At 45.1% G+C, this 25,403-nt stretch overlaps 1 protein-coding gene across 1 annotated transcript in view; it reads right to left on the bottom strand.

Annotated features, from left to right (window-relative positions):
- Window positions 1-7,731: 7,731 nt before the first annotated feature.
- LOC109307076 (transmembrane protein 121) overlaps window positions 7,732-25,403 on the bottom strand; it is a 139,004-nt gene continuing 121,332 nt past the window's right edge. The window contains exon 2 of the mRNA XM_019530731.1: window positions 7,732-10,744. Coding sequence (XP_019386276.1) covers window positions 8,966-9,904 — 939 coding nt within the window. The 5' untranslated portion in view covers window positions 9,905-10,744 and the 3' untranslated portion in view covers window positions 7,732-8,965. The remainder of the gene's footprint in view (window positions 10,745-25,403) is intronic.

Consider the following 25,403-nt stretch of genomic DNA (forward strand, 5'->3'; position numbering starts at 1 on the left):
CGGACCAAAAGTACTTCTGGTCCGCTTCCACGTCTGCTGCCGAGCGCGCTGGAGAGCCCCCCGTGCTTCTGTGGGACACTCCATGAGCCTCAGCACCGCAGCATTCAGAGCCCCTGCTACCTAGAGGTACGTAGAAAAAACATTTAAAGCCATATCTACGTCCAGATCGCCAAATCTGTCCAAATCTCTTTGAATTCATTTAAAGGGCTCTGAATCGATTTGGAGAGATTAAAGGGTCTGTAACAGGGGGCTCAGGCAGAATCCCTGTTACTGAAAGGTACACTATGCACAGGTGAATAGGGAAGTAGGGGGCTCAGCTAGGGGTACTTTGTCGCTGGGAGTAGATTAGAGATTAATGGCCACCTCCATACATAAAAGGCAGGGTTAGGGTTCAAACAGTTGCCCTTGGGGCACGGAAGAGAATGAGAGCGACTACCACAGATCCGGCAAAGCATCGAGGACTCTGTGAACTGAAACGCACAAGACAGATCCCAGACTGGTGAGACAAGGGGATACCTATGGCAGGCACAGGGGTCGGCAACCAGCCAGCAAGATTCCAGGGAGGTAGGGAGCGCGATTTCCCAGAGGTCAATCCTCTGGGACGCTCGGTGTACAACAGAAGTGGCAGGGGAGCAGCCATGGCCGGGAAGGAGCAAAAAAGGGGGCTACTCTCTGAAAGCAGGGGTCAGTATCTGGTTGGCAAGATCCCAGACAGCACAAAAGGACACAACCCCAGAGAATAGGTCCCCGAGACCACCAGCTTATGGTTGTAAAAGCAGAGAGAACACTGTGACTGGCATCAGTGTAGCGGAGAAGCTGCAATCCAGCTGCTTTCACATTGTAACGGGCTCAATAAAAGAGGCACTTGGTGGAAACAACCACCTGGATGGTTTGGTGCTTTTCCCCCTCCCCTCAGGGATTAACAGTTTATCTTTTCTATCTTCCTAGTTGTGGCAGGAGAGTCCTGAGGCAAAGGGGGCGGATAGCAGACACCCACCTACAGGGTCCTCTGATTCTATTCAAATTCGGAGATTTGGCCACTGAATTGGGCCGAATCTCTGCAGAATCGAATCGGGGACTGAAGCTTTGCACAGCCCTACTCCGCACCATGGTTACAGGTTGTGACCTGAGTTGGGGTGTGGCACTACAGTATGTGCCCCCTGGGTGTCCATCTGCAGGGGGATTCCTGAGCCCACAGAATTAGGCTCCTGAAGTCCCCAGGAGCACCTGCTTGGGCTGGCTAGAGAGAGTGGGCACTCTGGGCTGCCTGTACCTTCCTGCCATAAATTAACAGATGCCATCTGCAAAAGGTGGGACAAACTATTAGGGATGTATTTGGTAGCTGTGTTGGTCTGAGACTATTATACAAACTATTGCAAATTATTGCAACCACAAATGTGAGTGTTTGTGGTATGACAAAGGGCACAGACATCTGTTAGCCTGAGCTTTGTGCCATCATAACAATTTTTATGGAAGCACAAAGGCAACATCTGTTTGCAGCCAAAGTGGAACTGTGTCAGCAGTTTGTGTCTCCACTCTAGGATTCCTTATAGCTTGATGTTTAGGGCATTCTTTGGAACTGTGAGTTCAAGTGCCCCTCCAGTAGAAGGAAACAGAAGCCAGGCCTCGCATATCCTGAGACTGTGCTAATTCCTGAGCTATGGTGGGGGATGGGGGCATGCTGCTACCTCCTCCAGAAGTTTTGTGAGTCTAATTCTTCATTTCATGTACTTTTCTTTACGAGTGCCTAAAACTCAGCAAGATAAGGTTCTTTGGGTAGATCTGATATCTTTTATAAGACCAACTAAATAGTTGGAAAAATTGTTCTTTGCTAGCTATCGGGCACAAACACCCTTCTAGAGGCATAGGGAGAATCTGCTGGTGTTTTGTGTGCTCTCCTGGGTAGAATAGAAGCCAATATGCAAAATGCATGTCTGTGAAAATGCAAATGTGTGGCAGTGAGGATCAGAGGGAATGGGAAACAAGTAGGTGGGGGTGTAGGGAAAAGGAATGTTGAACTGGTGATAGAATTGTACCTGGTAAAATGTAGACTGGTTTACCTGGGTTTATCAGATGGCAGGCAGGTTATAATGTGTCGTAAATCCAATATCTATATTTAGTCCATGGTTTTTTGTATCCAGTAAATTTATGAAGTGAAGTTTGTAGGCTGGTCTGTGAAAGGTGTCTTGTAAATTCCCTTTGAGGATTACCACTGAGAGATTGGAGAGAGAATAGTGGTTATCTTGTGAGAAGTGTGTACCCATAGGTAACTGGGTATTTTTGTCTTTGATATATTTTTGGTGTGCATTCATTCTGGTATGCAGTTGTTGTTTGGTTTCTCCTACATATTTTCCATCAAGGCATTTAGTGCACTGAATGAGATATGTTACATTTCTGGAGGTGCAGGTGTAAGATCCAGGAATGGTGATGGTTCTGTTGTGGGGTGTAGTTATTGTGGGAGTGGTGGCGGTGTGTTGGCAGGTAAACACACTAAACACCATCAGACTCTCCCTATGCCTGAAAAAGAGTGTTTGTACCTGAAAGCTTGCAAAGAGCAATTTTTCCAACTATTTAGTTGGTTTAATAAAAGATACCACACCTACCCAAAGAACCTTGTCTGCCTTGCGTCTTTAGACCAACATGGCTACAACCAACAACCCTGAAACTCCGCAAAACATTTTGGGTTGAGTGGAATGTCTTGCATTGAACAAAATGATGTTTCTGCCAGCAAGAGGCCTACACTATACTATTTTGGAAATGCTGAGGGAGCTCAGGGAATGGGGATGTGGAAGCCCCCAGATTTTCCCTGCTGGGTAACAGCTTTCTTTTGGCTGGTTAGTGTCATGGGAGGGTGAGTCTTGCCAGTGGGAATGACTCCAGCCCAGTGATGTGGGCTGCAGTGCTCCCAGGGTCTGTGTGGTTTGTTCTCTGGTTGTTTTCTGAACCTTAGCTGACTGAACTGTAGGGAACTGGAAGCAGCTCAATAAATACACATTGATCTCCTATTTAAAAATTACACAGTGTGTTACTCAAGGGTTTGGCAGCAGGAGGCTCTTCATAATGTGTGGGAGGCATATCTAGGAGGTGGACACATTGAGTCTTAGGCCATGATGCCATTTCACACAGCACTGTTGGCAGCTGAGTAGTTGTGCTCTCCGCTGCCCTTAATGATTTGGATACCTGTAACCAGGATTTCCTCTTATATGTGTACTCAGATTTTCTTGGTCTTCCCTCAGTTCCTTTACTGTATTCAGTAAAGGAACTCCTTGCTCCCCAGCTTTCCACGTCTCTTTGCCTTTGGTATTTTTACTAGAGACAGCTTATTAATTTTTTTTTATAAAGGCACTAAGGAGCTCAGGTACTGAAGAAGAAACATTCATTAAACCTCCTTAGCTCTTTGAGGTAGGAGCTGACTTTTCATTCTGTATATCCAATACCCTGCACGCCTGGGGCCATGGCTGGGGTTCCTAAACGATACAGCAATACAAATGATACTACCTAGCTATAATTGGGCCTACAGGGCTGGCACCATTTAAAAAAAAAAAAAAAACCCAAGAAACCAGTCACTTTTCTGTAGTTAGCAAACCTGGCTTATCCTAGAGGGAGTCTGGTAAGCAACCACAATTTCTCGTCATAAAGCCATGCCATGGAGTGGCCCAGCCCAGTCAGCAGAGTCCTTTTTTGCCTCTCCATTTTCTAGACCGATTCACTCTGCAGTTTACCTCGTTTGAGGCTCAGACTACTGTCTTTTGAGGTTTCTAGGCCACAGCACTACCAGATAGGCCATAAAAGAGCTTGTCTTATTCAGGAGTAGCTGGTCTTAACTTGATGCCACTCTCTGCAGATCTTATGCCAAGAGATGTACTGTCTCTGCTAGTGTCCATGGTTCTAGTCCTGGCGTAAGGGAGTTTGTTTTGGAATAGTGTCTTGCCACATCTCTGCCACCCTCAGTGGGGCAAAAGTGTAAGGCACTGCTGTTGTTTCCACACTTGCAAACATGCCAGCAGTGGGAACAGGGTGTATTCCTGTGTGGAGAGGTAAAGTCTGGGGTGGGAGGCCTGCTGCTGGATAGGACAGCTCAGGAGGAAAGAGCAACAGAAAGACGCCGATCAAGTGATTCAGGCAGAGGGCTGGCATTTTACCTCTGTTAACAAATCACTGTGTGGGGAGTTTGAACAAACCAGTTGACTTCTCTGTCCCTCTGTCTCTCCACTGGTAAAATGGGGATTTTCTTGCCTGACAAAGGGGATCGGAAGCCAGCCTTACTGGGGAAACACTTTTTCCTCCTCGGGTGGAAAGTGCTAGAGAAGCACAGAAGACTGTGATGATGATTTCACACTAGCATTCACCCTGGCTCTCCAGAGCAGGGAGATGTGGCTCTGCCATTGTCCAGAGGCAGGGCTGAGGAAGCTGTTCTGTGTGCCTACTCCCACAAGGTCCTTTCAGATTGACTGGATAGGAGGAGGAAGGGAGGGCAGTGCAGTAAGACCACACACCAGCTCCAAGTGCTGTGCTTAATGTCTCACAGCAGCCCCAAAGGCGTGTCTGTACAAGTGCTCCAGAATTGCCTAATGTGCTGGAAGTCCCTCTATTTTGAACTTATGCATGCAGGAGTAATACCCTGGCCTATAAAAGTTACTGACCCACATTCAAAATGGAGGTGGCCATAATCTGAAACATTATAGCTCATGCAACATCTATATTCAGTAGTGTTGCCAAAGGGACTGAAGGCTTTGGAAGCATTTGTAGGTTTCTCATTATTCTGTTCTGGGAAAAAGCTTTAAAATAATGGGACGTAAATTAATTACACAGTGAAAAAAATGGCAGAATGTTATTAGATACTTGGGAGTTAATTGTACTGCTGTTAATCATGATGTATTCTAATGGCATCAGTAGGGATGTAATATGTAATTCCATAGGTATTCCAGAGTAATTTAGCAATTTAATTAATTTCTGCTAATACATTTTAAATCACTTACTCTGTTCCCTCTTTTTCTCCCAGGGAAGAGAACAAAATGTCTTGGCTCCTTGCTGTCCAAATCCTGCGCTGTTCCAAGGTCATTTCTGTCAGCCAAGATGTCACTTTTATTTTTTCCATGTTCTTTTCTTCCCTTTCAGTTTTTATTTCCATTGGAGACCCTCCCTCCCACCCCCCTGAAGTCATCTTTGGGGGAAAATGATGTCCGTGGAATTACAAAAGGTGGTCATAGCTGCTTTCTTTTTTAATAGGTAAATATTAGGGCTGTGCGAAGTTTTGCCGGCAGTTTTGTTTCGACACTGTTTCGACTCGTTTCAAGCTTGAAACAGCAAAATCAAAATGGAATGGAGAGCTTCGAAACAGCCTCGAAACAAAACGAAGCAAGTCGAAACGTTTTGAAATTTTTGAAACATTTCGCATTTCAAAGCTCAAGCTGGGCTTGCCTGCAGGGAAACAGAAAATAAAGTAAGGAAAGGGAGGGGGAAGGGGCGGGGAGGACTGCTGTCATTATTGACTGTGTAGCTGGCCAGTGACTGTCATCCTTTCCTGAGGTCTCTTCCAATCCCAGCGCTTTGTGGGGGTGGGGATGGAAAAACTGCATAAAAGGCAGCATTGTTTGAACTGCCCTGCTTTCTGCCTCGGTGTCAGTCAAGTGAGGGCGCACCTTAACACACACAGTTTTACCCACCCACGTAACAAGTGTTGCCTGTCAGCACCTAGAGGTACAGGGCCCCAAAACCCAGACTCCCCCTGCACCTATCTCTTTGACAGCTGGCAGGCTTCATGGCTGCAGCAGGGCCTAGCAGGCCTGTAGTTTTCACCCCCTGTGCCCCAAGTTGCACATAGTTCCACAAGCACCCATGTTGCGAGTTTTGCCTGTCAGCAGCCAGAGGTGCAGGGCCCCAGAACTGAGAAGCCCCTGCACCTATCTCTTTGAAAGATGGCAGGCTTCATGGCCACAGCAGGGGCTAGCAAGCTGCAGTTTTCACTCTGCTGTGGCTTAACACATACCTGTGACACACATTTTTTGCTTTCAAGACTTTGAGGTGCAGTTTCCCTGAAACCCCTGCATCTATCTCCTTGAAACTTGGCAGGCTTCATGCCCTCAGAAGGGGTACCATTCCTGCAAGGTTCATCCAAATCAGGCCAGAAATGACAAAGCTATAGGCTGTTTTGAGCTTACCCATTATAGCCTATAGGCGAAACGTCGAAACAGTGTTGAAACAGCGAAACTGTTTTGACAAAACGAAACGGAACAGCAGTTTTGAATTTAAATGAAATTCAAAACCAAACGCTGCTCTGTCAAAACGGAAATATGTCCCATGGAGAGTAGATCAGAACTGGGCAAACTTGTTCTGATAAATAATAAATATGCTGAAAAATGTGGTTTGGAAGGATGAAAACTACTTGAGAATTTGGGTGGAATTCAACAAATAATTCCAGCCAAAATGCCAAAGTACCTAAACTAGCACATAACCCACCGGGAGGTGTGGATTATAGTAGCACAGTCACCCCCACCTTTGGCTGGCCCACAGGTCTGAGCAAGACTTGTGCAATGGACAGCTTCATACTTTGCTCCCCCTGTGCATCTGTGGGAACATGCGTCGGTGGAAGGCAAAACATCCATTGTGGTTCCTTACCTGCCAAGTGGGTTCTGTGAGCATGTTAGAAAGTTTAATCAGAAGCTGTGTCACACATTTTCTTTAGTCCTTCCATGTTAAGTATGGAGTTTGTTCTCCTGAGAGAGCAGGCTCGGAGACTAACCCACAAGGTTGGGCCAGTAGGACTTCCAGGGCCAGAAATGGGAGCAGAATTAACAGCCTGGTGTTTTGGGGGAGGAAAGCAGCATGACACCCTGTTGAAGAGGAGGCAGGGAGGAGCAGCAGCACAGCTGTAGTGTGTGTGGCAGGAGGAGAACGGCAGTGGGGTAAAGGTGGCTGAAAAATAGAATCTCCATCCTTTGTGAAATCCCAACATTTCAAACAGGGTTTCCCTCTGGACTTGGAATGAAAGCTGGAAACATCTGTGAGAATTCAGGAATGTTTTCCTTTGTAACCAAAATATCCCCCTCTTTCCCCCAGCCCGCCCCCACACATCCTTTTAGAGCCAGATTATTAGATGCATCTGAAGCATTATATTATAAAGAGGCCAGCACAGAATTATCCCATTTGAATTTGATTTTTTTCAACTGAAAATTTCCTTGCAACTGAAGCACCCCCCACAAAACATTTCAGTGCTGAAAAAAGGTTGATTTCTGACAGAAGACTCTTCTGCCAAAAACATTTTTAATAGCTCTAAGCAGCACCATGAGCAGCCTATGGGGACCACGTAGGCCAGAAACATGCTCTGTAGGAAGAAGGGGACAGGGGACCTGGCTATACCACAATAGACAGTGTTTTGGAGTGTTACTGTGAATATATACTCTACCTAGTCACTCCTACTCTGCCCACAAGGATTCTTAAAAAGTATCATGTAGCATCTCTCACGAGTCTGCCCAGCCCGAGAGCCCAAAAGCAGCACCGGTCACACAGTAAAAAGCATCAACATGTCATTGTTTTAGAAGTTGGTGTATGTGGAATTAGAATGATTGGGCATGGCATTTTTTTACGGCAGTAGTCCCTACCACCTACATGTGGTCTGGAGAAGGTGGTAATGACAGGCTGCTTTGGCTTTAGAAGAAACTAAGTGAGACGGGACGTGAGATGAATTATTTACTCTACCTGCTCCATGAAAGAGAGACAAACTTGTGAAGCCCATTTGTTCTCATTGGGATTTTATTATGGTTCAGCTGCTCCCACCCCAGGGACCCATGTGAGCCCTCCACACCATGCACATACCCAAAGGGAAGGAGATTTGTATATGGTGCTGAGTCCCAGCCCTCCTGCCACCACCTGGCACAAGTAGAGCTTTCTGCAATTTTTTGGAAATATTTTATTTTAAAAAATATAGTAGCTGTGGAAAGCAGCCCTCTTTATAAACACTGATGCTGGAGCAAAATGCATCATCGTTATCATCATTATTATTAGCTTTCCGTGGCATTGGCTTCCCCTTGTGTTGTTGCTGGCTGGTTTCACCAGAGCAGCTGCACTGCCCTGCATCATACGTTCTAGTCAGGAATGTTTGTACCACCAGAAAGAGAAAGAAAGAGGGGGAGAGAGAAAGACCCTTCTAAAAATAGAAATATTGTGCTGAGTTGTTTGAAGTGAATGAGATACATAAAACACCAGCATTAGATTAACATTAGCTTGTCAAATATTGCTCCTAGCAGAGTTGGTTTAGTGCACTGGCAGAGATGGATACCCCCCTGCTTCCTTTCCAACCGGCAACCTTAGCAGAATAGCACAAGGCGAGATATATTTATAGTGTTGGATGCTGCTCTTTGTATAGTTGCTACTGGAAAGAAGAGTCAAAGGAGCTGTTTCCAGGAGATTGCCAACTAAAATAAACCATGCCCCCTACCAAAACCCCCCAAAAACCCAGGTTGGAACTCCCAGGTGACGTTATAAATAGGAAACTGTAAACACAACAATTTGAAAAAAAGACACCTACGATCACAGGATTTACTGGTTCAAATACCCCTCCCCTATCCCCACTCCATAAAAAGGACTCTGGTAAGAAAAATCTTCATTCCAGACTTGGAGCAAAAGTGAGGTTCTTAAGGAAGGGAGAGAGACAGAAATCTCAGCATCAGGGAACTTGTCTGGGCAGGGAGAAGTGGGTAGAAGGAAAACTGGGGACATAGCTGGTTCAGGTCCTTTGCAAGTTCATTTGGTTTGTCTGGAGGACTCCTAGGGTTATACCTGAGATGAAGAGGTCTAGGGGACACTCCACGGTTTGATTAAAACATGGTAGGGGTTTTGTGCCTGGAAGAGCTCTCCCTGCTGGGACTTGTCCTTCACACCCACCCCATGCAGTAAGAGAGCAACATCCCACCTCCCTCCACCCCCAGGGCAATCTGAGTAAATGCTGATGTCCAGGGGTGACTTGTCATGTATCCAGAATCTCCCTGGTAGGTGACGGCTCATGAGGAATGCCCTGTGTACTGTGGATAGTCTGATTGTGAGAGAGAGAGTTCTGCTGGAGCTCCAGAGCAATGGCATTTTGTGGGAACTCTTTCACCTGTTTCTTATATTCTAAGAAAGTGCATGCCTTAGTGGCTATGGCAATGATGTTCTTGCCAATAAAGATAGTGGAGACCCTGCTGTCTTGGAACAAGACCATGTTAATGGCCCGGATGAATATAGTGACAATATTGATGGTGACCAGGCTAAGGACAGGGTAGAGCATCATTTTCTGTGGAGCTATGTGCTCCCCTTGCATGCTAATTTCACTGAGAGAGACACAAGGCAGGATCAGGAGCAGAATGTAGCAGTAGAAGAACATGAGCCCTTCTGCCCAGATTGGCAGCCCAGTCTTGTGTGGTTCCCACAGGTTGGCCTGAATGTCTAATATATCCAGCAGGTCGAGGGCCACCCAGAACAGTCGTCCCCGTAGATCCTCCTTTTTCCTGAAGGTTCGTATGTACTCCATGCTGTCCAAGGCCACCAGCACCAGGTAGAGCCCTGGCACACATATGGACAGAAGCAAAGTGAGGGCCTTTCTGGCTACCGTCTCCAAGTTCTTTTTGTCTGCTTTGTAATTCTGAAATATGAAGTACAGCTTAATCTCCAGCACAAAGATGTAGAGGAACCATAGGATCATGGCATAGCCCCGCTTAGCTGTCTTCACCTCAGCCCCCACCCATACTGCCACATAGCGTAGCACAATGAGGAAGCAAATGTCTCCCACCAGAACAATGATGCAGACACCAATCTTCCGAGGGCCTTGGTTCTGCTCCACCAGGTAGGCGTCCATGAAGGCCATGCTGGTCATGATGACAATGGTGGTCAGACACACATGGCGCTTGTCAGGCGGTGGGAGCACCATGGTGAGATGAGCTGGTCTACTGCTTCTTTGCCCCCTTGTATTGCTTCAAGCACGAGGCTGCCTTAGGAGAGAAATCCTGCTGGTTGGGTGAAGAGGGTCAGTGGTGATCAGCAAAGCACCAAGGCCACCAGGCACGTCAACCCACTCTTCAATATCAAATGTCCCAAAAGGCTGAAGGAACAGATCCCTAAACAACCTCTGCCTTCCAGCGTCAGGCAACAGTAGCAGCAGAGAATTCCACTGTATCTTCCACATCAGCCTTCATAAAAGCTGACCTACAATCTTAAATATAGCCAGCTCTGCTATTTAGCCAACACAGTTCTGTCCCCTGGAGCCTCGGTCAGATAGTCCAGTGCATTTCCTATCACTCTCCTCAAAGACTCTGCCAGGTTTAAAAAATGTAGGCCTCTTTAAGAAATCTGATTTCTCTATTCAGGTTTTTCATTGTTCTCAGTAAGAGGGGAAAGAATGCTCTCTCTATAGCTCATGAGCAGCAATTCAGTGTCTCTAATGTGCTTTCTGGAAACAAGCCTGTAATTCTCATGCAGATCCCTGGAAATCAGTTTAATTATCAAGCAAGCAAATCAGATTTGTAATGCTAGGAACAAGTCAGGGGGGTAACAAGGGAGAAACAGCTTGATAAAGGGTGCCCATCTTTTCCTGAATGGCCCAAAGTCATCAGGAATCACGGTCTTGTGGCCTCCCAGTACCTCTTCTCACTGAAATTCACCTTCACTCTTGCTCTGGCAGAACTCTTGTTTATAATATCCATGACAAATAGTGTTTGCTTTTCTTGAGTCCAAGTTTTAAGTCCTTCAGTGCTGCCTCACAGACTGGGATCTGAAAGAGATGAAGGAGAACACAAAGTAAGGAAGGGCTTGCCAGGTATAGGAGCACAAGGTTGCATTTCTTGATGTCCCTCAGCCTTAGAAACATGTACACCAATACTGGTGTTGGGTAAGGGAAGTCAAGTGCATGTCCCTCTTGCAAGAGAACTCCATTCACTCACAACTTAAATACATGCAAATATTAAGCAAGCCTCTCTGATCCGATTTGTGTAGATCTCTCTTTGCTCAGGGAGATGTCTAACTCTTTTCTGTCCTTACTGCATTGACACTTTAGAAAAGACAAATCAAAGGGGTGAGGAATAGAAATTGCAAGACTGTGGAGCATTCTTTCTCTCACTTGTAAAAGTAAAATAACTCTTGCTGGTTGTAGTGTAAGGATATCAGGTAAAGGCAGGGGTTAGAGACAAGTGCTTTCCCAGGAGATTTGTGTACTTTGATGAAAGTAGTTCCCAGATCAGAAAAAATATACCAGTTAGGGCTTCAACTGGAAAATTAGGAGACTCCTTTCCTCATTGCATAATACATTTGCTGAAAAATACAGTTTCAGAGTGACCAAAGCTGTTTGCCAATTAGTGTTTCACAGCCATCTAATAAATTGAACCTTAGGAAGGGGAACATTCCTTTCAGCAATCTGAGTTTTGACCAAATGATTGGGAGAACAAAAGGGTTTCAATTTTTAGCAGTATTTCACACCACTCCAGGAACTAGACTGGTTAAAGACTACATCTGACTACAGATGCATGAGAATACTTCAGTACCCAAATAGGAACGGCACTGAGTCCTGGGAGTTAACTCTTTGTTAATATCTTTTATGAGTGAATTACCTGTGCTGCTCTTCATTGTTCTGATGTAAGTTGTGCCTATCTAATTTATTTTATACCCCCTTAGAAGCAGGAATGAAATCTTTTTGGATGATAGTCAGTCTCTGATGGCTTCAAGATGATGACCATTTTCTTAAACAGAGTGAAGTAGCATCTTTCGTGATTACAAGTGAGCATGGTGATAGCTTTTTGTTTGGAGATGACATCTTTAGGATCACAGTAGCCCAGGTTATTTGTCTAACTGGTAGAAAAGACTTCTACTTCATGATTTAACAAGCTTTCTCATGTGGAGATGAGAGAGAAAGAGAGACCTATGGGATCCTGCAAGGAAGGTTTAATAGGGAAAAAACCTGTTCCAGTCACACACATCAGTGAATTTGCCACTCCAAAAAATTGCAGAACCAAAACCTACCCTACCTTTCCCTGGTAGTACCCTCTTTCTCCATTTTCTGCAGTAGATGAAACCATGGGTTTAGGGTTGAACAGTACCCTTAGCAAATGGCCACCTTGCCAGAGGTCTGTGGTGTCTATATTGCAGGCTGCTATTAGCCTCACATTTCTGCCACTCCTGTAGAGGTCCGCAGCTTACTGAGAATCCGAGCAGGTCAATGCAACGGATGCTGCTGCAGCCACCTCTCTGTTGAGACTCTGATGTTTATTTTTTGTCTGAGTTTACATGGAAGTAATGCTGCTTGAGCTGACATATTTGCCTGTCAGGCCTGCTGATGTTTTGAAGGTATAATACCCACTTGCTGAGACCAGAGCACTATTTCATTTGTCTGAGATTGGATCGGGGGTTTGAGGGATGCAGAAGTGCCCTGAGCTGCAACCACAAACACGGATGTGCAAAGCAGCTCCGGCATTTGACAGTCCCCCCAGTGTCTGTTTGGATCTGTATTTGAGGGCAGGGACATCTAAAACCAGGTTACAGCATCCAGCTGCTTCGGGGGGCATCATTACTATCCTTTTCCCTTTGGCAAATTACAGCCCCATTTATCCCATGCATGATGGCGAATGTGGGAGCCCTGGTGTTCTGGGCAACTGGGCCTTCCTTCTCTAAGGCCCTTGTTGACAGCATCCAGGTGGGGATGGTATTGAGGGTCTCTGCTGCTACCACATCTACTACTATATAGAGGCCCAGGGGCACATAACCCATACCCACCCAGTGTTGTAAGTGGTCTGCTGTTAATAATGACAGCTTACTATGTATGTAGGTTAATAATCCTGTTTTGTTAGAGAAAGTCTTTTAGCTCAGGGCCTGTGTGAAGATGCAAAGATTTCACATGATTTCAGTCCTTGTTGGTCAGTGGGGAAGTATTGTGTTTTATTGTGTTTCCTTGCACTGCCCCTTTAAAACCAAAGCCCTCACGTTCAGCACTGCAGGTTCAGTTGCTTGTGGAAGTTTTGCAGCTCTGGGAACTCCATGCTCTCTGCTGTGGGGAGCCAGGGGCTTTTTTGGATCCTCTCCCTCCACAGGACTGGGCTGGGTCGAGTTAGAGACAGAGCAGGTATAAGATCTGCATACATCTACTGATGCAACTGTTAAGATCCCCCCAGTATGATTCCAGAGAGTTATAATAATAAATGACTGTTGGTTCAACACAGCAGTGTCCAGAGTGTGTTGCTGAACTCCCAACATCTCATCTGGCGATGAGGATGGGATCCTTTGCTGAAAAGAGCCCCCTAGATTGTGGGACGACATTCTGAGACCAGGCTGTGTTTTGTGATCAGAGGGAAGTTTTTTTTTTCTTCTTTTCTCTCTATTACAGCTCATGTTAGTTAAAATGGCTACATTGGGGCACATAGAAGCATTTGATGTGAGCCAGCTGGCTTCTTGGGACTCTTTTATGCTGAGAGGCTATCCTGTTACCTGGAAGCCAACGAAGTGGAAAACCTAGCACAGAAGTGCGCGATCCTCCTGACAGTCTGTGGTGCCCAAACATTTGCCATTGTTCACCCCCTCACAGCACCTGCCTTACCAAACACTAAGACTTATGCTGGACTAATTGCCCTGCTAAAGACACATTTTTGCCCCAGGCCATCTGTTACCCTGCAGAGATTTCATTTTTTTAAATGGGACCAAAAGGCCAATGAAGGCATAGCAGATGAGCTGGCTGAGCTCTGTTGCCTTTGCGAATTTTGTGAGTTTGGTGATCTCCTGGATGGCTTGCTTTGTGACTGTCTTATCTGTGAGGTTTAAGATGAAGCAATCCAACATTGCCTGCTCTCTGAACCAAATTTGGCCTTGGCTGTTGCACAAGAAAAAGCCTTGGCAGCTGAAGCAGCGTCCAGTAACATGAGAGAAATTCACCAGGCTTTCTCCTGCGATGTCCACTTACTCCAAAAAGATCAAGAACCAGAACATCACCAGCAAATTCAGTGGATTATACCTTTACCAACAGCACTACATAAGCCAATTAATCCACAGACATGTTTGAGTTATGGTGGCCAACACAGACAAAGGGAGTGCAGGTTTAGGAATGTGGAGCATTGTGCCTGCAAGAAGGGACACACGGAGGATTTGCCGCTGGAAGGCCAGTCCCAGGAGACAAAAAGACTTGGGCAAATGTATTCATTCCCAAACCACTCACAGATTAAGGTCCTCCCCAGAACATGAGGTACAAAAACTATATTTGATTTAAAATGTTGGTGTTGAAACGCAAGGTTCTGAGATGACTGCAACTGTAGTAATAAATGGAAAGAAGTGGACTTGAGTTTGGGAGTATCCCTCATAGATGAAAACACATTCTTCCAGTTGTTTCAGCACCCTGTCCCCAAGTTATTGAAACCTGAGTGTCATCTGCATGACTACAATGGACAGTGTGGAAACTTTGGGTAGTTGCAGTGTCGATGTCCAGTATAGATCTGTTAGACAGCATCTACCCCTCATTGTCACCAAGGGCTCCTGCAAAAGTCTTCTGGGTAGAAACTGATTCTTGTCATTGGGAATCAGTATTCAAGGTGCACATAGTCTCTGCACAGAAAGTCTGGAAAGGCTTGCAAGGCAGTTTCCCCAGGTATTCTCTGAGGAATTAGGAATTTACTCTGGTCCTCCTGTGACGTTCCAAATGAATCCTGTGATAGCCCCTATCTTTATGAAGGCTTGGAACATACCTTTCGCACTGCGGCCGAAAATTGATGCAGAATTAAATCGCCTTATGGCACAAGGGGTCCTTGAGCCAATTGTATATACAAGCTGGGCCACACCAGTTGTTCCTGTTTTAAAACCTGATGGCAGTGTTCGCATCTGGGGAATACAAGTGCACTGTTAATAAAGCACTTAAGCAGGATCTGCACCCAGTGCCTGCCATTAACCAGTTACTGTCTGTTCTTGCAGAAGGGAAGGTTTTTCCCAAACTAGACCTCGCTCAAGCCTACCAGCAATAGATAGTGGATGAATAGGCTGCTGAGGCCCAAACAATAACTGCACACCAGGGAGCGTTCTGTGTCAAGCGCATCCTGTTTGGAATTTCTGTGGCACCAGGAATTTTCCAGCGGTTCATGGAGAAAATGTTAGGGGGAATTCCCGGGGTTGTTCCGTACTTTGATGTATTGATCATGGGGCTGTCTAGAGAGAAACTCACTGAGAGACTCAGAGAAGTTTTACAGAGATTTGATAAAGCAGGTATCAGAGTAACAAGAGAGAAATGTCAACTGGGAGTTTCCAGTATCAACTTTCTGGGATATCATATTGTTGCTTCTGGCATTCACTCAGTTGAAGACAAGGTCAAAGCAATACACGATGCCCCTATACCTAAATGCAGACAGGATGTTCAAGCCTTCTTAGTACCTCTCGATTTTTATCACATCTTCTTGAGAGACAAAGCTGCCATAGCAGAGCCACTTCATTGTTTACAGGATAAAGGAGCTCAATGGAAGTGGACTTGACAGCACAACGAAGCCTTCCAGGGCATCAAGAAGTTGCTGACATCAGACTCTGTCCTTGTTCACTATGATGAACAGAAGCCACTGTCCATTACTTGTAGTGCCTCGCTGTTTGGTGGTGGTGCTGTCCTCAGGCACACGTTGTCTGATGGCATGGCTTTTTACTCAAGAAAAATAACTTCATCCAAAAGGAACTATGCACAGATTGACAAAGAAGCATTGGCAATCATTGCAGGAGTTAAAAGTTTTCACAATTATGTTTGTGGCCGCAAATTCGAAATCCGAACAGACCACAAACCCCTTATTGGAATTTTTACTATGGACAAACCAACTCCTCCCATTTTGTCTCCCCATATGCAACCCTGGAACATCATACTAAATGCATATGACTATACACTCGTGTACAAACCTGGGAAAATGATTGCAAATGCTGCTGCTTTGAGCCGCCTACCACTACAAATACCTGATTGTGCTACTCCTTCACCAGTGGAAGTCCTTATGTTGGAATCCATGCCAGTAGCCCCTCTTCAAGCTGATCAGATAGGAGGGATAACTGCAAAAGACCCTATCCTTGCCTGTGTCCTCAGCTGGGTGTGGAGGGGCTGGCCTGCAGACAAATTGGCTGAGGAATTCAAGCCATTTTCATCCCATCAGCATGAGCTGTCTGCCTGCGAGGGTTGCCTCTTGTGGGGAAATCATATCGTAATTCCAGAAGCAGGACACCAAATCATACTGACAACACTGCACACAGCACACCCAGGCGTTGTGAGGATGGAAGCGCTGGCTAGAAGTTATGTATGGTGGCCAGGTAAGGACAATGACAGAAAGGGTTGTGAGGGAGTACAGCATTTGTCAAGCAACCCGTTATAATCCACTGAAGGCACCAGTATTCCCTTGGAAAATGACAAATGAACCCTGGTCATGCACCCACATTAATTTTGCTGGCCCTTTTCAAGGTAAGAACTTCTTAATTGTTGTTGACTCATACTCAAAATGGCTTGAAGTGATCACTGTCTCAACTCTTGCATCAACTGCCATATAACAGCTCTCCATCAGCTGTTTGCAACCCATGGGGTGCCTGACACTATCGTTTCTGATAATGGCAGTGCATTCACCTCAGCAGAGTTCCACGATTTTGCCAGCCACAACCTCATTCAAACTATTACCATTGCTCCTTGCAGGCCACAGGCCAACGGGCAAGCTGAGCATATGGAGCAGACTACAAAAGATTCACTTTAAAGAACTGTTGTAGGAGACTGACCTACCAGGCTGGCCAGATTTCTGTTTGCTCAACATGTAATTCCTTGCCCTACAACAGGGTCCAGCCCATCAGAGCTGCTTATGGGTTGTCATATCAAGACATGCCTTGACCGTGTTAACCCAGACCTTGCAAGAGACAGGCAGTTTAGGAAAGAAAAGGAGTTGGACTTTGCATTGGCCCCTGGTACCTTACATCTTTTCATTTCACAAGACACTGTGTTTGCTCAGAGCTACAGGACAGGCCCACAGTGGGTTCAGTCTAAAATTGTAAGTGCTACAGGACCTGTATCATATACAGTCCAGACTGATGACAGACAAGTTTGGAGATGTCACATGGACCAGCAGCGTGGATGTTCTGCTACTGATAACCCTTCACCTGAGCGATCTCCAAGCACCAGTCCACCACCAACAGACATGGATTCATTGGAGAAGTGCCTCCCTGTTTCCACCAATGCAAACCCTCTGCCATCACCATCAGAAGGAAGCGTTGCTGTTGAGTCTCCAGATAAGCTGATAGGACTGTCATCTGCTGAACCCCTCACTGAGTCTGGTTCTATGGGAAAACCACAGCAGAAGTGGAGTCCTCCTGAATGGTTGGTTGGCTATTCTGTCTAGGGGGAAGGGGTGTTGTGTCTTATTCTGTTTTCTTTGTATTGTCTCTTTAAGGCCGAAGCGGTCATGTTCAGCACTGCAAGTTGAGCTTGCTTGTGGCAGTCTTGCAGCTCTGGGGACTCCCTGCTGTCTGCCATGAGGAGCCAGAGGCATTCTTGGTTCCTCTCCCTCCACAGGACTGGGCTGGGTCCAGTCAGAGGCAGAGCAGGTATACGATCTGCATACATCTACTGATGCAACTTTTGAGATCCACCCTGGATATGATTCTAGAGAGTTATAATAATAAATGACTGTTAGTTCAAAACAGCAGTGGCCAGAGTGTGTAGCTGAGCTCACAACATATCAGGAAGATGATTCCCTAGAAGGGTGGAGAGAGTAGATTTGGGTCTTGGCTTCAGCTCATGTGTCTCATTGGAGTAACCACTGTGTTGATGGTCTCTCCGTTTCATCCAATTACTGTTAACTGCAGGTTCAGTAAAAGCTACTGGGGGCTAGACAGTGCCCCCTCTTTATTTGGACAGTGGTCATCTCACTGAGGAATATTTCTACTTCCTTGTCGCACTGATCTTCCCCTCATGGCTGCCCAGAAGGCCAGCTTTAAGAGGTAGGATGGAGGACTTGCTCGGAAATATCTACCTCGTGGCTTGATGGTTAGATCAAGTTGCTGAGAAGCTCAGTTATCTCTTTGTGTGTATTTAGTATGGAGTTACATTTGGATGTATAAATAACACCTAGATGTGTAACACTGAACTAGAGTTTGGTCTGTGGTCTGCTGGAGTTTAGCTCAGCACTTGTTCTATATTCTGGGGAGGGTCTTTTTCATAGCATTATTGCTCAGAAGGGCATTTCAATATTTGCAAATGTTTCACAAGCTGGAACTGTCTGAAATCTTGTGCAAAATGGATGGAAGGGTCAACGAGCAACAGTAAGTGAAGCTACCCTGCAAGACTCAAGGGCAGTATTCAAAACTATTCACAGAGCCCCCAAGTCTGCAGTCAACACTCAGTATTGCACTCATCACTCTGAGTACTGTGCTGGCTGCTCCTAGCTGCCTTTAGTGCTGTGATTTGTTCTTTCTTGAGCTTTCAGATAAAAATATATAGTCATTGCTGTAACTGCTTTTTAAACTCATGCCAGGTTTTAGAGGGGATTTATAGCTAAAGATGGATAATTCCAGATAAATTAGGTGTTTCAAGAGGAAATGGGTTTTTTTTTCCTTTAAGTATTTCTTCTTTCAAAAGACAACAATTATTTAAAGGGCTGTGGATGCCTTGTAGAAAACTTCACAGCACAGTTTTATTTAGAAACAATTCTGCTTGTAAATCACATGCTTCGCATTCTTCCTCCCTTCTTTAGTACTAGGTGCCATCCAGTTACTGCTGCCTCTGTCTGGGACTTGAGGTGGGGAATAAGCAGATGAGATTTCCAAAGCTCGCTCTAAAGAAAAATTGCTTTGGGGGTCAGGGGCAATGAGATACCCCCAAATTATGATTCACAGCAGAACTATCTCCCCCTGGAAGGGTTCCCCCAGGAGGAATCAGTGACACGGCACAGACATTCTTTGATTTTCATATTGTCCATGCTGTGGCCCTAGTGGGTACATGCCAAATGGTGAGGGATGGAAGACAAGTCTACTTACAAGCTGCTGCAGTGTTGCACCTAGGGTAATGGTTAGAAGTGTTTGCTCTGCTGCAGTTTGCTCATTGAAGCCCAAGGGGAGAAGATTGGTCATTTGAGTAAGACCATTCTACTGGGTGATAAAAAGATATGTAGGATTAGCCAGGGGAGGTTGAGGGGAAGCATCAGTCACTTAGTATGTGTCAAATGACTAAGCTGTGGCACAAGAGACAACTATGCTAGGGAGCCACAAAGCCTCTCTGCGTGCCTCAGTGTACCAGCTGCAGCCACAGGGCACCTGGGCAGCCCTGTGTGTTGGTGCAGACAGAGGCATAAATCAATGTCATCCTGGAGATTCTCTCCTGAGCTCTAAGTCTAGAAAATGGCTCCAGCCATACGATGTCTGTACCACGCCTCCAGTATTCCCAGGGAGGGCTGAACTAAGCATTCCCTACCACCCATGTCCATTCACATGCATCAAGTCTAAAATGTGTACTCGGCCTTGTTGAGGCCGCAGCTGGAGTACTGCGTCCGGTTTTGGGCTCCACAGTTCAAAAACGATGTGGAGAAGCTTGAGAGAGTCCAGAGGAGAGGAAAGCAGAGGTCAGGAAAGCAGACCTTATGAAGAGAGTCTGAGAGCTATGGGACTCTTCAGCCTGGAAAAACTCAGGCTCTGGGGTGATCTGGTGGCCACATACAAGTTCATCAGGGGTGCTTACCAGGATCTGGGGGAACATCTGTTCACCAGACCGCCCCAAGGGATGACAAGGTGATTGACCACAAGATGAACATGAGCCTGCAATGTGATGCTGCGGCTAGTAAAGCGACCAAAACGCTGGCTTACATCCATAGATGCTTCTCGAGCAAATCCCGGGATGTCATTCTCCCCTTGTACTCGGCCTTGGTGAGGCCACAGCTGGAGTACTGCGTCCAGTTTTGGGCTCCACAATTCAAAAAGGATGTGGAGAAGCTTGAGAGAGTCCAGAGGAGAGCCACACACATGATCAGAGGTCAGGAAAACAGATCTTACAATGACAGGCTGAGAGCCATGGGACTCTTTAGCCTGGAAAAGCGTAGGCTCAGGGGTGATCTGATGGCCACCTATAAGTTTATCAGGGGTGACCACCAGGATCTGGGGGAACGTTTGTTCACCAGAGCGCCCCAAGGGATGACGAGGTCGAACGGTCACAAACTCCTGCAAGACCATTTGAGGCTGGACATAAGGAAGAATTTCTCTACTGTCTGAGCCCCCACAGTTTGGAATCGAATGCCGCTGAAGGTGGTTCAAGCACCTACTCTGAATGCCTTCAAAAGACAACTGGATGTTTATCTTGCTGGGATCCTATGACCCCAGCTGACTTCCTGCCCCTGGGGCAGGGGGCTGGACTCGATGATGTTCTGAGGTACCTTCCAGTCCTGATGTCTATGAAGTTCAGCTATGAAGCTACTCCAAGAGTGTGAGGCACACTTGAGGCTCAGGTACATAGTGTGGATATACCATAAGTGATTTAAGAGTCAGAGCCATGCTAGTATATAATGAAGACAAGAATTGTCTTCTAAAGAACTATCCTTCCTGGTAACCCTGGCAGAGCTGGTTGGCAAAATCTTGAAACCTTGAAATTGAAAGAAAACATTTTTTTCTCAAGTAAAATCTTCATTTAATCAGTAGTGAGTTGTTTTTTTCTTTGTTTGGGTTTTTGTTTTTTAAATTTTTCTTTCCCCAAGATTTCAGAATGTGGTGGTCTGTCTGATTTTGGAACAGCTAAATCCTGAAATCTTAAAATCACTCAGGAAACAGAATTTCCATCCTCCACTCAGCTCTAATCCCTACCACTTAGATTTTGTCCCTAGCTTCTACAAGACTGTCGCTAGAGATGAACAGGAACAGATCTTAAAGTTCAGATTTCAGACTCTGAGGTGTTTCAATAATGAAAGCTTCAGGAGTACCATTTTCTCATTATTTGCAGTTATTCCATTTCCCCTCAGGAAGATCAAATTGGGCAAAGCTACAAAAATCATGAAAAGCTGGAAACCAAATTGCAGGAGACCCCCGAAAGACCTAAAAGGCAAATTGTTGGTCTCTCTGCAGGTCTTGATAGCAATTAGGGGTAAGTTAGTGCACATACAAATGAAAAGCATGTTTGCCTAGTGCTGTAGAATGAGATAAGACACACACACATTACTGCTAACCCAATGAAGAGAATTCAATTTAAAGCAGCCTGAACACTTGGATGGCCACTCATGTAGAGATTTACTTCATCAAACAATATCCGTAACAAAATGAACTCGACCAGCCCTAAGTCATTTTCTAAAAATCATATGACCAAGTCGATGTCTTACTCACGTGTTCAAACTAAGAAACAATGAATCACACCTATGCAAGTCATGCAGAAATTTCCAACCTGCCTCTGGATTAGAATTCAGCCTGTTGTACAAGGTTTATTCAGGATATTAAAAATACCAGCAAAGAACTTCATCACTGCCAGAGTTGTGTGAACAGTTTACAACAAACAGTTTGTCTGATGGATGTAGTCCTCCATTCCATTTGTGAATTGTTCACAAATAACTTCCGAAGTTTTATGAAGATTGGTTCATTAGTTTCAACTCTTCACCTTGCAAGTTAGATGAGAACACTTTAGCCTTGTGATTGGTGAAGCAGGTCCCATGATTTCATGCACACATCCTCTTTGGTTGATTTCAACATTAAGAATCAAAAGATTTTCTTCTTCATTTTGTAAACTATCTATGAGCGTTTTCAAAATTCCTTGTGCTGACAATTTTATTTTGGATCTGTTTCTTCTAAAACCCCAACTCCTGCAGCCAGGTTGCTTAAAGAGAATATCAACTGGAATTTTGCAATAAAGTAGCCTCTACAAGGACATTTTTGTTGCAAAGTCTGAAAACTTGACCTAACTGCAATCCTAAACAGCCAACATCTAGAATGAAATTTAAAAAACCCCAAGAATTTCTTTTTAAATCTAGTGTTAAAATCAGGTGAATCTCATGTATTTAGTTTTGGTTGGGGAAGAGGAGGACACCTGACTTGTGATTTTTTGAAAGATTGTGTTTGACAGTGCTTCATTCAGAAGTGTTTGTTTTCTCTGATATAAATAAGACACAAATGTTTTCAGAATGCCCTAAAAGAGAACATCTAGGCCAAATATGTATTTCCATAAATATTCACAAAATTTTTGCTTTCCAAAAAATTCTTGCAGCTCCTCTGAATGTTGCTAGGGAAAGAAATTAAAGGATCACAGTCCAGCAAAATAAATCAATAGTTTTTTATTGGAAACAGTGCTTGGCTAACACAAGCCTTTGGGGAACGGTGTCATAGTAGATTATATACACAGGTAGTTTACAGGTCCCCTGGGAGCTCTAGCATAGCCCAGGTATTTGCGCAATACTTAAACCTCTGTAAATATATGACTAGTCAAGTATGAAATTCAATCAACAGGTTACAGAACAAGTTGTTCTAGTGCTAATAACTTATGCAAATAGCAGAATTAATTATATTGGGAAAACTAAGTGTGTTCCATAAATTTCCTAATCAATACTGGATTCAGCTTAGCTGGCCAAGTGTGTCTGAAGGCAGCATAAGGGGCAAAGCCTGGAAGGATGGGGAAGCAGAGGGGATGCACCCTGCTGACAAATAAGGGCAATGCAGTCAGTAGGGAAGCTGTGCTCCCTGGTGGGATATGGTAAAAACCAGTCAGAGAATCAGGCCTCTTCTCTGATGCTGTAGGCTGGGAAAGAGAGGAGAAGGGACCATGCCTTCTGATTTGGGAGGTATGTGACTTGTTCAGTGCTCAGAGCCCTTTGATTAGAGCACAGCAGTGCCTCGGCCTCTTCATTGTACAGCTTTTTTGTTAATGGTATGATCACAAAGGTAACCAGTTTGAAAGCTAAAGGAATGTGCAAGAGAAGGCCATGTTGATGGTCACGGCTTAAAATAGCCCTATTGACTGATATCTCTGAATTACCTGTAATCTCTTCAGAAAAAGAGCAAGGGCCTATCATACACATAGATTTTGGACTAGCATGTCAGTAAAGGGAATAACTACAAAGTGCCCTTATGACGCTATAATTGTCTCCCTGCCAGGGGTGGGGGAGGATTGTACTGCTTCTACTATTTGGGTGTTTGATGTTGAAATGCTGCCTCACTCTATTAGGTTCCTTTGAAAATGTCTCCCTGTTCCTGTGAAATAAATGATAATGTTCACATTGTTTTTAAGGGATACAGACCTATGCAAAACCAGGACCTTATGCAGGCTAGACCTTTTGCAAAGTGAAACAGGACAATTTTTCATTGGAGAGGTATATTTTAAATGTCAGCTTGTATCTGTACTTCAGTTTGGTGTGGTTAGTTCAGGAGTCTGGGAGTCCCACATGCAGAACTGGATAGAAAAACAAGAATTTGCCTGTTTAAAAAATTCAGCTGAAAAATGCTCATTTAAATTGCAGTTGAAAAACGTTGGTTTCCCACAGAAAACTGCTCAGTGAATCAAAATGAAAGTTTTCACTTTGTTTGGCTTTGAGCTGTTTGGAAAATATTTTTTCCCTCTAGTTTTGACTTGGGATCAATATTGGAACAACAAAGAGTTCTAACATTTACTTTCAGTTCGGGATTTTTTCAGGATTTGTTCCACCCTTTGCCCCCTGCCCTGTTCCCTGATCCTCCCTCCCCCCCCATTTACTTTTTTCCGCACTAGAAAAATGGGGTTAGGAAATAAAAAACATGGAAAAAAGGAGAAACCTTCCTTTTTTGTATTTTCATTTTGCTGTTAAAGGGGAAAGGACTTAAATCATGGGAAAACAAGTGGGAGAAGTCCTATGATAATAACAATCCTAATAAATCTTCCCTTCTTAGAAATTCCAATGTTTGTGAATCATGTGACCACTTGGCTAAGTAGAGAAAGGGATGGTGGGAAAGATCAGGGAAGCACTCCCATCAGCTTGCTTGGGTTATAGTGCAAGACCCTAGGTAGGTGCTTACCAGAACCTGGAAATGCACAGACAAGCCAGATCTTGGGCAAAGTAGTTCTAGTGACAGGCTCTCTCTTTGCCAGGGTGGTGGTGTGGAATAGTAAGGAGGGGGATCATTCAAAGTGTTACATAGGATGTGGCATTGGAAACAGCATGTAGGCTCTGTCCTAGGGCTTTTAGCATGACAGGAGCTTTTCTTCTGCCTCTTGTTTGAACTCAGCTAACACTTCAAACACCAAGAGAAGTGTTACCCCCCCCCTCCCCAGTTACCAGTTATAGGAACAGGAGATGGCACGCAGCAGGACAAACTCCTGGGAATAAGCAGGGGTGCTGAGCCCACGGGATTCCTCTGAGGCTTCACCATGGGTGAACAAGAATTTCCAGGTCAGTTCTGAAGGCTATTCTGTTCTGTAGGGGCCTACAATTATTTATAACCCTTACCAACAAGAATATCAAACACCTCTGTCCCTTACTGTATGAATCTATTCCATCACACAAAAAACAACAAGAGTTGAGTCCCATTTACAAACAGCACTCTCCCTCCTTTATGGGAATGGGCTTGTGCCCATTCCCACATCTGGTGGAGAAGGTTTGCTGTGCAAGGGTTTGCAGTTTGCTAGGAAGGAAATAAGGGAACCACCCTGAAGTGGGGGCAGTTATCAAAAGCCCAGTTAATATAACACAGGAACACAAGGACTGCTATGCTAGGACAGATGAAAGGTCATCTAGTCAGTATCTTGCCTCTGACCATGGCAAGTAGCAGATACTTTAGAGGAAATGTATTAGAAACAGGGCACCCTCCCTGTCACTCCCAGTAGGCTACATCTCTGGTTGTTGTATTTAATAGTCCTTGATCTACCTATCCTCCATGAAGAGCCTGGTCATTCAGCTGTAGGAAAGAGAAATGAGCTGAACAAAGAACAAGAGATGAATTCACGTTCACCACCAGATCTGAACACAGTTGTGCACCAAGCCCCTCTGTGCTGCATCTGAGGGAACTTTGGGGCATTGTAGTCACCCATGTACAGATCCCCCCCACAAGCCCGTTCCAGGTACCTGCTCTCCCTCAGCAGCAGTGCTGGTTACTGCATTCACAAATCATGTGGTGGCACATCGTGGCACACATCACCGACACAGACAGAACCAGCATAACTGTTTGGGATGGGAGGTAGGAAATGTTTGCAGTGCCACTCCATATCAAGGACACTAGGCCTGGACTTGTGAAGCTGGCTTCTAATTCTGCCAATATGAGGCAGAATCTTCTCACCTCTCTGTGCCTCTCCCCTACCCCTTGCAGTTGTGTCTCTGGGTTAGGAGCCCCTTAGGGCAGGGACTGTCTCTTATGACATGACTGTAGTGTACAGCACCTGGAACAGTGGGGGAGTCAGTGGAAGGCTGCAGGCACTGTTGTAATAAATATACTAATAACCTGCTATAGCTGTTTGTGGTGAATGGGCACTTGCTTGGCTTGCA

The sequence above is a fragment of the Crocodylus porosus genome, unplaced genomic scaffold, assembly GCF_001723895.1.
Source record: "Crocodylus porosus isolate Cpor-Errol unplaced genomic scaffold, CroPor_comp1, whole genome shotgun sequence".
NCBI lineage: Eukaryota > Metazoa > Chordata > Crocodylia > Crocodylidae > Crocodylus > Crocodylus porosus.